The following is a 12,124-nucleotide window of genomic DNA, read 5'->3' on the forward strand; positions in this document are numbered from 1 at the left end:
CTATGAAGCCAGGTATATTTTCCACCTTGTTTATGATGTTATAATCTAAAGATTTTTGTAACATCTTATCTGTACTATAATTACAACCATAGAGGTTATGTATGTATTAGATAAGGACTAGAAAGGCAACAAAGTAAATGGACTTGATTAGACTTTGGGAGTGGTGGATGAATGAACACGTCCTGTTGTGGGGCCCTAGAGAAGCATCAGTCATGGTGCTACCACCACCACCATCTCAGCATAGGCATGTGACCCAGGCTAGCCAATCAGAAGATCCTAATATTTCAGACATAGTGATTGGCTTAAGTCCAGTCATTTCTGAGACTTTTCTGCCAGCAATGAAGACCACATATCTTGACTGAATGAGAGTGGTCATCTTAACTTCTGGGCACAGCCTGTCTTCAGAATGAAGTTAACCATAAAAAGAAGCAAGGCTGAGGTGGAGAGGAAGTTTGAGTCCTAAGACCTTGTTTGAATTCCTCGATCCTGCTGTGCCTGAAACTACACTTATCCTTCCTGATCCCCAATTATATAAACCAACAAACGTCCTCTGTTGTTTAAACTAGTTTGAATTCAGCTTCTGTCATTTTCAAACAATAATCCTGACTAATATAGGTTAGCTGTTTGGGCAAAAAGAAAAATGTATTTAGAGTTCTATTAGTGATGCTATAACAATGAGTATTTAATATCCCCATACACACACCCACCCCCATGGTTATATCTGGTGGAGGGCATAGGAGGGAATGTGGATGTAAGAACATCCTCTCCTATCCCTCAAGTTAGAAATCATGCCAACTGGCCATGTGTATAGAGTTGTTGTTTTTTTAAACAAACCCTTTATGCATTAAAAACAACAATAGGAAGTATTGTACAATATAAGTGCAGTCTCTAATACAAATCGTTGGTGAAAAGGAACAGGACACACCCTCAGCTGAGGTCACACAATAGGTGGTAAAAGGCTTGGGTTCTTGGGGGAAGAGTTTTTGCTTTGTTGTCCTGTGGAGGTCTTGGACTCCTCTTGCCCAACAACAGTCTCTGGTGTTCCGGAAGCTTCTGCTAGATGAGGCAGCTGGACAACTTCAGCTACTTGCTGGAGAGAGCCTTGCTGATCATCTGAATTCTGAACCTGCTTAGTGGAGCCATCTTTTATTTTGTCTAGAGTCTCTTCTTTGATGACTACCTCTGCTGAAGGAGATAGAAGACAAAGGAACAAGTGTTCAAATGTGAATTACATTCTAACTGTCCATTACCTGTCCATTAGCAAGGAAATCCTGGTTGTACTGATATAAAAACAACTCATTTGTAAAGTACATTCTATGTGACAGGCATTATTCTAAGCATTTTACATATACTAATTCATTTGATCCTTTCTCTGCAACCATAGAGAATAGGCATTATTCTCATTTTCATAAACAGAGAAACTGAGACACACAGAGGTAAGTAAATTGCCCAAGGGCCCGCTCCTGGTAAACAATAGGGCCTGAATTTAATTCCAGGCAACCTGACACCTGTGACCATGTACATAATCACTAGGCTATTTTCATATAAAAGGTATTTACATAATGCCATTATCTAATAAAAATCCAAAAGGTAATTATGGGGCTGCAGAAAAGGACACAATGAAAGAAAAGGAAAAGAAGAGAAAGGGAATTGAAGATAAGATAAAAAAAATGGAAAAATCCCAATGATAAGGGGCAAAAGAAAGAGGAGAAACCAGATATAAACAATTTTCCTGAAAAAGGAAAATCCCAAAAGTAAGAAATGGCACGCCAGTAATGGTGTACCCAAAATTATTATCCACGGTTGAGCTCAGAGAAATGGATGTGCAATCTTCCAGGGATGCCCGCCCCCCTGGACTATTGAGAAGAGGACTAGCTATTGGAAGGGCTGTACCTTTTTTACCCATGAGATGATACCCTTGAACCTTGTCCTTCCTTGTCTCAGAGGAGAAACACAAATTGGGTTTTCTCAGGATCTGGGGTCTGGGCTGTGGTTTGAGATTCTGTGCCTCGTGAATCCACGCATGCTTGAGGGCCTGGGCAGGGGTCATGCGCAGAGAAGGTTCCCATCTACATATCAACAAAGCCCAGCACACGTTAGTGTTTTACTTTTTAATGCAGAAACGTTTTCAAAAACTCCAATAAAGAACCTAAATAAGTCATTATAAAAATGGTTAATTTTTAAAGAGACCATTTAAGCTATGCTATAAATCAAAGATGTCATAGAACAAAGATTATGACATATAATTTTAAAGTACTTGGAAATAATCTTTTTAGTAAATTTGTATGACATGCCAAGGAATATATTAGAGCCCGAGTCTTCTAGAGTTCCTCAAAATTCCCTTACAAGAAATATTATAGAAAATCTTAACCAATGGGATTTGGAATTCAATAAACTAAGATCAAAATGAAGAGATGCTTAATTTCAATTCCCAAACTACAGAATTTGGGCTTCCAAATATGTGACAAAGAATATTATAGAATACTAGGATATTAAGATTATAAGGGGATTTGGATATAATCCAGCCTAACTTCTAATGCAGTGGCAAAATACATTTGACCAAACCCCCAACATGGAATCATCCTGCCATTCTTGAGTAATTTTAGTGACAAGGCACTAATTCACAGAACCACTTATTCCAATTTTTAAAAACTCCAGGTCTTTAAAAGTTCTTCATTTTTATTAAGCCAAAATTCACTTTCCAGGAACTTTTACCCTAGTAACTTTGACCCAGGTCCTAATTCTACCCAGTAGCATCATACAGATTGAGATAACCAATCCATCTTTTATGTCTTAGTTCTGCAACTATCTGAAAACATTTACGTTATTACTAACTATTGATCATATGACACGGTTGCCACCTTCCCAGACAGGAAATTTCAGCTGTGGTCTTACTGGTGCCATCATGTTGGGAGCAGCGGCTAACTGAAGGTAGGTGGCATTAGTATTTTAGACTCATCAAGGTCGTAAACAACTCAAGCTCCCTGCTCTTTGTCAAATGAACTGCTGTTAAGCCACATCTGCCCTTTCTTGAACTTCTAGGGTTAGTCTATAAAACCTAGCTAGGACTTGACATTTACCCCTGTTAAATTTGGCTTAAAACTTGAGTCTCTCATTCCCAGATTTGCTCATTAGCAAAATACGGAGTGATAAAGTAACAGGCCCCATTAGCTGGACTGCTGCTTGCAAGTTGTGGGCAATCAGCCTTTTGCACTAAATAAGAAAACAATTTCTTTCTTGGTTCTGAGCTGTGTTCTGGATAGTTGGGGTTTCTGGATAAATCACTTTTGTCTCAGGAGTTAGTTTCGATTACTTGTTAATGCACATTCATTATGTAGCCTCAGCAAGAGGTTGGGGTGGGTCATGGAACTACAGGATCCTTCTCTAAGTCTGTTTCTCGGATGAATAGCATGACCCCCAAGATGAGAAAACTTCCAGCAGTACCTGATGGCTTATCCTCTGAGCCAGTACCTAAATTCCAGAGTGCACAATTGCCAGAAGAGTGTTTTGCTAAAACGACTCCAACACTCTGGAAGGATGACAGAACATAAAGATATGGTGTTCTACAATACTGAACAATTATGGGACGGATATCACTGGAACGGACCTTAGGAATACCCCCATTTATAGAAAGAAAACTGAGGCCAAGAGACAGACAATCACTTGCCAAATATCATGCAGCTACTCCATTTACCACTTGGTGGAGAGAGACTGGCAAAACCTCTTTAAAAAGTGACAATAGCTTACATTTTCCAAACACCTTCTAAACTAGGGACTGTTCCTGGTGTGTTATGTGCTGTCCCATTTTTTTTTACTATGACTTGACTGAAGTACAGAACCTAATTTCTAAGATTTAAAATATGCATGTAGATTCTAAAAAGTTGTACATAATACATGATTTATAGGTCACCCTTTTCCTTCCCTAATACAAAAGGATTTAGGCTCTAAACCACAGGGGAATTGGGAGGGACCCTGAAACCATACACTGGGTGTGTGTGCAAACAGTTACAACTGGCATGTGGCAGAGGTTGGCTTCAGTTGATGAAGCAGAAGACATTAAAAACTTGCCTACAACCTCACTGCCAGGCAGCTGGAGGCCACGGAGAAGGCACTCTACCCACACACTGTAATCCAGGGCAAGTCACTCAATCTCTTTGAGCTTCAGCCTTCATATCTCAAAATAGATCAAATCATCTGCCCTGATAATCACACAGGAAGGGAGAGAGCAGACTGATCAGGCAACAGATGGGGAAGCGTTTTGTAGACTCTAAAGCTCTACGGTCAGGATTTATTATTGTTTTTATAACTGTCTCCTGGCCCCAGATTTTCACCAGCAAACATGTGGGAAAGTACAGTATGTACAGGAAAATCAGAGACAAAGACACCCCGACAAACTCACACCAAACACCTTCTGAGAAAGTCCAGGAAGCTAGAGTCGTAGGTTTTCAGCACCATCGTGAGATCCTTGGAATCCGGGTATCTTTTTTTCCCCCTGTTGCTGGTTATGTTTTTAGGAAAACCTTTGGAATCTTTAGAGATACAACATTCTGTGTTTAGTTCCAGGTGTAATATTCATTGGGCCTATCACAGCTGTTCATTCAAGCATGCTGCGTCTTGAAGTGGTCTCTGCAGCTCTCTCACTCACGGTACTACACTGCCCCCTCCATGCAAACACACCCAACAGTCTCAGGCAGTTTGAAATAAGCACTCGTAGGTTATCCAATAAATGCAACTAACGTTTACAAACAATTTCCCTGCTGTTCAGTATGTTTTGGGACTCCTCCCCACTGCCTCCACCCGAATCAATCAAATGGTTTAAATGGTGTCATATCAAGGTAAAATAATAATGATAATGATTAATACTACTACTAATAATAATAATAAATAGGAAGTGACGAAAACATTCAGCTCTGAACAAAAAGGATATTGTCCATTCTTGGATTACCTATGTCCTTGCTCCTTCCCCACTAACCCAGTAAGTGAGAATTTGGTACATCCTAAAATTCATTTTAGGAGAATGATTAGTTTTCAGAGACCATTTACAAGCCACATAAGCTAATTAATCTCATTACTTCTTTAGAATCATGTCAAAATTTTGTCCAAAATTGGAAATTAAATTTGATTGGTTCCTTAAGACACAGCTTAAAGTGACTTTCTTCAGCCATTTCCACAAGTAAAGCCCTCACCAAAGGGTGATTTGTGATGCCTGAAAAGAAGCCCTGAAGACAGCTTCAGAGGCTTTCCAAGGATGCTGTCTGTGATGCTGTGAAGGTGAGACCAGCCATTTGGACACCTAGATTCTGGTGTTATGTTCAGAAAAGTTGACCACTCATGCTCACACCTTGTAAATCTGCATGTAAATTGGGTGGCTATGTATACACACACACAGACACACACACAATTTACACATCAAACTGAATTCTCACAAAAACTCAGTGGGGTTCATGTGACAGACCTTCTGGAAGGTGCATAAGGTAGTGCTTCCTTTACTTTTGTAATTAATGCAATTTGCAGGGCCTCCGAAAGAACATCTGCTTTTACTGAATTCCCAGAAGAGACCAGTAATGTGCACATGTGTACGTGTGTATATACACACACGTGTATCTATGTATTTATATGGATAAGGGTTAGAGGCATGACATAAGGCATAGGTCCTGTGAACTCATGCAAATCTCCATTTGGATGCCCCCACCTTATCCTATGTGTTGCTCTTTTGACAAATGACCAAAGAAGAATCCAGCTCACAGGCTTATACATAACATGGCTCCTAAAGTCATCATTACGTAATTCACTTTCTTATACAAGTTTTCCTCACCCCTCTGATGCTCCCCAACTATTGTCTCCATCTCCTTCTTGCTGCGTGGAGCACCTACGTATCTTACTACTACCTTTGAGGCAACATCATTTTGCTGCTAATTAGGGGTATTTTTGAGGGGTGGCTGAGAGTTGAGGAGTTGTTGGCAACTCAAACCTGGGGAAGGGAGAGCCAAGAACTGAAATCAACACAGTGTTTCCCAAACTCACTTTATCATAAGAATCACAAGGAGCTATTGTTAAAAACATAGATTCCTGAGTCCCACCTCAAACCTTCTATATCGTAGGTTATACAGGAAGAGCGTGAGAATTATCATTATTGCCAAGTATCCAAGTGATCCTTATAGTCAGATAAAGTTAGGGAAACACTGAAGAGGATGCAGCTCCCAATATGGTCCTTTCTTATGCAAGAAGTGACGACATGTCGATGTTGCTACCAAAACTACATCACCATTCTAAAGCCTAGTGCTGATGGTAAAAATTGGATACTCTATAAAATGGACATGCATATGTCTTTCACATGCAGATGTCTTTGGGACCCTTTCACCAAGATGCCCTCTATTCCCTTCCTTTCAGTCTCCACCCACCAACCTTACTCTCCACTCCACTGAGTTCAATGTCATAGGCTTAAGATGTGGCTCTTCCCACAATGTCTTTGATGAGCAGGAGGGAACACCAATATCTCTACTCTCTTTCCCTAATCCTTCGAAAGCCAAAAGACCAATTTGGATCAAAAGACTAATTCCATTGCTCCATGGATAAGTAATAGAGCGAGTCAGCCAGGTCTTCTGCCTGCCATCCGACAGCTCTGGAAGAAGGGTTAGCTAATGTGTGGGCACCATTCTAAGGCTACCAGGACACTGAGAGTCCTCAGAGGCAAGGTCTTCAAAGCTTCAGCCATGACTACAAGGTGACGTTTACAAGATTTTACCATTGGAATGGCATGGGACTGACCTATTAGAATGGATGACAACCGTGGCAATAAAGTAGGATCATGGAAGTACTCCACTTGCCAGACCTCAAACTTTTAGTTTCTGGATGGTGGGGAGTCCACGGCGTCCTGGGAGAAGGACCAGGGAGCTGTGGCTGTGGCGAGGGCTTATGGCTGTGGCATTTTACCAAATGATACAGAAATAGTCTACATTTTAACCCCCACATGGCTGAGCCAGTACATACTGACTGAGCACCAATATGTCTGAAATGCTTTTGACCAGGATGCCACCCCACGAGGGTGGTTTTGATTCTCCTATTGATGGGGCAAGTTATAGAGAGAAATTATGTGATTTGCCTTCCCATTTTGAGGCCATTCTCAGGTGAAAATAAGAGGTGGGAGGGTTAGGAATGACTGGGATTCCACAGTTTGTATGACCGTGGCTGATGACAATGGCTGGTCAGAAATGTCGTTCCAGGTGTCATGGAGCTCCTGTCTATGGAGTCCCCTTTCCCTCATGTCTGGCTTCACTCCACTTGACTGACCTTTGGGCCACTATGGCTTTTTTCTACATGGGACTCCCTTAGTTTCTCGTGGTTTTCAAGGGGATTTTAGATTTAGGACTGACTTCATCTTTTTGGTGCATCGTGCCCTTAGAAGCTTATCCTTTGGGATGGGACAAGGGGAAGAGCACTAAATGGGGCTGGGGTACGGGAGATGTCTTCAAGGCCTAATGACAGCTTATCAGCCACAATGGGAAAAAGAGAATTAGCGTTGGGAACTTACCAAAGAATGTCTGTCTCCTGGAGGACGTCTGAATGAACTGGGTTGGTGGCAGGCCCAGCACCTGCAACAAGTAAAATGCAATTGGTTCACTCTTGTGGAGTCACACATTCAAAGACCATTAGAGCTGAGTGGGACTTTGACTAAACTTTGCCTTATACAGATAAAGACCAAGGGATATTCAGAGACCACATCAAGTCAGTGGCAGAGCAGGCCCAGAGCCCAGGTCTTTCGACTCCTAATCTGAGGCTGTCAACACCAGTCATGGAACTCTAACTAAGCATCAGCACCCATGAGAGATAGGTAGTCTTGATGGCGGCCAGATCTCACTGCCAGCATGAATAAACCAGTGTCCATGCGGACGATCCCTGAATTAAGGAATGTGATATCCTGGCTCAGAGCACGGGGAAAGGAGGAAAGCACAAGATGGAAATCACTGTGTGGGTATCAGACCACCTGCATGATGACAAAATATCTACTTGAAAAGTGTAGCACCTACGTGTTTACCCTTCCCCATTGTGATCTATAGGGTGCACAGAGATAGAGAAATTACAGGTGTCACCCTTAGCCCTGGATCACCTAAACTATCAGCTGGGTTCCCAGCTGTATCTGGATCATGGGGAGTCCAAGGAATCCTGGGAGAGGGCCCAGGGACACTGTGGCTGTGGTGAGGGCTTAGGGCTGTGGCATGAATGACTCTGCCCTCTGGCTCCTCAGCTCCAGTGACACTGAGGTCAGGAGGAAGCTGAATCTGGGGCAGTAGGCACCTCAATCCAGATCCCATTCTCCTCACTCTCATTCTTGGTATCGAAACCAGGAATAGCTCAGAGTTGCTTCATTAAATCATCCATCATCAACCTAGAAGCCATCTCTGCTGATCCACTCAACTTATAGAAGTCTAGAACAGGAAGTTGCCAGTGAGAAAGAGCCAGGACTAGACTCTAAGTTTACTGATTCTCAGGCCAATGTTCATTCCACTATAGCTATCACTTATAATTACTATTACCTAACGTATTTTAACAGTTTATTATTAGTTTCAACCTATAATAATGACATGAAACTATCTATCTATATTTAATAAGTCTCAAAGGTGTGTGTGTCTCTCTGACCATCTGTAACTTTGAGACATCTAGAAAATAGAGATTTGCTATAGAGGATGATAGACAGATGATGGATGGATGGATGGATGGATGGATGGATGGATGGATGGATAGAGTACATCTTTGTTCCCAGTCAAATCTCTTTGTTCACTGGAAAATTCCTTAAATGTGAAATTTCCAAATTTTTTAGGGTTATTTTCTCCTGTTTTGTCTAATTTAGCTCCGTAACAAGATCGCTTCAAGGTAAAAGAATAATAGGTAAAACACTCACTCAACTCAACTCCAAAAAAACAAACAACCATATTAAAAAATTGGCAGAAGACATGAAGAGGCATTTTTCTAAAAAGGACATGCAGATGGCAAACAGACATATGAAAAAATGCTCAACCTCACTAACCATCAGAGAAATGCAAATAAAAACCACAATGAGATACCACCTCACCCCAGGCATAATGGCTATCATCAATAAATCAACAAACAACAAGTCCTGACGAGGATGTGGGAAAAGGGAACGCTTGTGCACTGTTGGTGGGATTGCAGATTGGTGCAGCCACTATGGAAAACGGTATGAAGGTATCTCAAAAATCTGAAAATGGAACTACCTTATGATCCAGCAATTCCACTCCTAGGTATCTATCCGGAGAAATGCAAAACTCTAATTCAAAAATCTTTATGCACTCCTACGTTTATTGCAGCACTATACACAATAGCCAAGACATGGAAACAACCGAAATGCCCATCAGTAGATGACTGGATTAAGAAACTGTGGTACATTTATACAATGGAGTATTACGCAGCCATAAAGAAGAAAGAAATCTTACCATTTGCAACAACATGGATGGACCTAGAGAACATTATGTTAAGTGAAGTAAGTCAGACAGAGAAAGACAAATACCATATGATCTCACTTATATGTGGAATCTAAAGAAAAGAATAAGTGAGTGAGCTAATAGAAACAGTTTTGGATACATAGAGGAAAAACTGAGGGTTGCTAGATGGGAGGCGGGGTGGGGATAAGGGGGAAGGTGAGGGGATTAGAAAACAGTCAGTAACCACAAGATGGCCACGGGGTTACGAAAGTTAATTTGGGGAATGTAATCAATAATGTTGTAAAGATTTTGTAGGGTATCCGATGGACACTTGTCTCATTAGGGAGACCACCTCAGGGAAGATGTAGATGCCTGATCACTGCACTGCACACCTGAAGCTGAAGCTGAACAATAATGAATGTCAACTACAAGTTTGTATATATATATATATATATATATATATATATATATATATATATACACATACATATATATATACACATATATATATGTGTATATATATATATATAGTTACAAGAAGTGGAGTACAGCATTAGGAATAGAGACAGTGAAAATGTATTAGCTGTGTGCGATGTCAGAGGGTTAGTAGATGGGGAGAGCGGGGTTGACACAGTGTAAGGGATATCAATGATAAATATCTAGCTATTACTTTGTTTTGTGCACCTGAAACTAATAAAAATAAAAAAAGATAAAAAAATATTGTCTACCCTTTTGTAGTACTGGCAATTTGAATAAGATTTAAAATAAAATCTGAACAGAAAACAAAAACAAACAAAAAGAATAATAGGTGTAATAAATGACCATATGATAAGTCTTAGTAAATCCTTTTTATTGGGAGATACTCTTCCCAGAAAGCTAAGATAATGAATGACTAATGACAACAATACATAGGTTTTGATGGGTGTCATGTCACATTGGTTTTAGATTATTTTGAATATATATTGTAAAAACTGGTATAATCGTTTTATTTTAGAATGTGACTATTCACAACATGCTGAAAATTACATTTTTTGCAATTATTTATGATAAAAATGTTAGATGTCAACTTAAAAGTGTACAAAGGGATACATAAATTTCAAAAATACTCTTAGGGAACATCCACCCCCAAACAAAAAGTATGCAGCCCACTGCGGAACAGTGAGTCTGACACAACCCTGCTTCGGAGAGTGACAGCTGGTTGCCTTGCAGCGTGTGGGCCTGCCGAGGGCGGCCAGGCCTGCTCTCACCTCCATGATGCAGGCCAGCTGCTCCGCTTCATTCTCCCCGGGGAACAGAGGGGTGCCTGTGTACAGCTCCGCCAGGATGCAGCCCAGGCTCCACATGTCAATGGCCATGTTGTAAGGACGGCCCAGAATCACCTCTGGGGAGCGGTAGAACCGGCTTTGGATGTACCTGTACACTGAGAGGAAAAGGAAGAGAAACCTCCCGTGGCAAAACCTTCTCTCCGGAGCATCCTTCTTCAGGATACCGTCATCTCGGATGAGGGTAAATAATAATGAAGACTCCCCACACCTCCTCGCAGAGCCAGAAGTCCAGCTGAACAGCACCTAGGAGTCACATCACTACCTAATCTCATCAGATGCTCACAGCAACCCGATTAGCATGGTGGTGTTATTATCCTCACTTTTATCGCCAAAGAGCTCAGCGATACCGAGAACATTTTGATGGTTGCCAGCTGGGAGGGGCGTTGTGTGGGAGTGGGTGAAAAAGGTGAAGGGATTAAGCTGGTCGTTACAACATAGTCACGGGGATGTAAAGTACAGCACAGGGAACACAGTCAATAATATGGCAATAACTATGTATGGTGTCAGAGGAGTACTAGACTTATTGGGGTGATCACTTCGTAAGTTATATAAATGCCTAATCACTATGTTGTACACCTGAAACTAACCTAATATTGTATGTCAACTGTAATTGAACAATAAAACAATTATTTAAAAAAGAACTCTAAAGTAGTCATTGTTCTAGGGAAATAAATTTTAGTCAGCTAAGCTTTAAAAGGGGGGAGACATAAGACTAAAATAAAGCTAAGTTTCCAAACTGTCAGATTAATTTTAGGTAGACATCTTCTGCAAGTATTGTGATTTGGCAAGAGACGAAGCATATCAGGACTGGCAAAGAGGAATACAAAGTGCGTAGTTTAAAAATGTATGTTCTATATATTATGTGCTTGTGTTGTACAATGTAAAGTATAAAAAGAAAAGCTCAGTGAAATCTCAGCAGATGAGGCTGTATAGAAGATAGTATTGTAAGGAGCCTAGATTTTATAGCTGAGGAGACAGGTCAGGGAGATGGGACATTTTAACTGTCTCCCTAGGCTATTACTGGTGGCTCCCTGGATGGGGTGAGACAGGATTCCGTAATTCCTTCTCTGTGTTTGACTTGGTTATAGTAAGGATGTAATAATTTTGTGATTATAGACAAAATGAAGATTTAATAAAAGTGACTTTTATATCTTGCCTGCTTCCAAAATGGATTCGAGGCACTTTGCGATCAAAGTACATATGTGCAGGGTAGTTTTAACAACTGGACTTAACAGATACTTACATAATACTTCACATGTGCCAGGCACTATTCCAAGTGCTTTACACAGAAGAACTCTTCCAGTTCTTACAACAACCTTATGAAGTAGCCACCATTATTGTCTCCATTTTCAAATGAGGAAA

The 12,124-nt window shown here is 40.8% G+C and overlaps 1 protein-coding gene across 1 annotated transcript in view; it reads right to left on the bottom strand.

The window, feature by feature from the left end:
* Positions 1-722: 722 nt before the first annotated feature.
* DYRK4 (dual specificity tyrosine phosphorylation regulated kinase 4) overlaps positions 723-12,124 on the bottom strand; it is a 42,041-nt gene continuing 30,639 nt past the window's right edge. The window contains exons 10-14 of the mRNA XM_033117868.1: positions 10,685-10,857; positions 7,532-7,592; positions 4,400-4,529; positions 1,894-2,069; positions 723-1,185 (exon numbers count right to left, since the gene is read on the bottom strand). Of these exons, the coding sequence (XP_032973759.1) occupies positions 938-1,185; positions 1,894-2,069; positions 4,400-4,529; positions 7,532-7,592; positions 10,685-10,857 (788 nt within the window). The 3' untranslated portion in view covers positions 723-937. The remainder of the gene's footprint in view (positions 1,186-1,893; positions 2,070-4,399; positions 4,530-7,531; positions 7,593-10,684; positions 10,858-12,124) is intronic.

Source organism: Rhinolophus ferrumequinum, chromosome 10, assembly GCF_004115265.2.
Source record: "Rhinolophus ferrumequinum isolate MPI-CBG mRhiFer1 chromosome 10, mRhiFer1_v1.p, whole genome shotgun sequence".
Classification (NCBI taxonomy): domain Eukaryota; kingdom Metazoa; phylum Chordata; class Mammalia; order Chiroptera; family Rhinolophidae; genus Rhinolophus; species Rhinolophus ferrumequinum.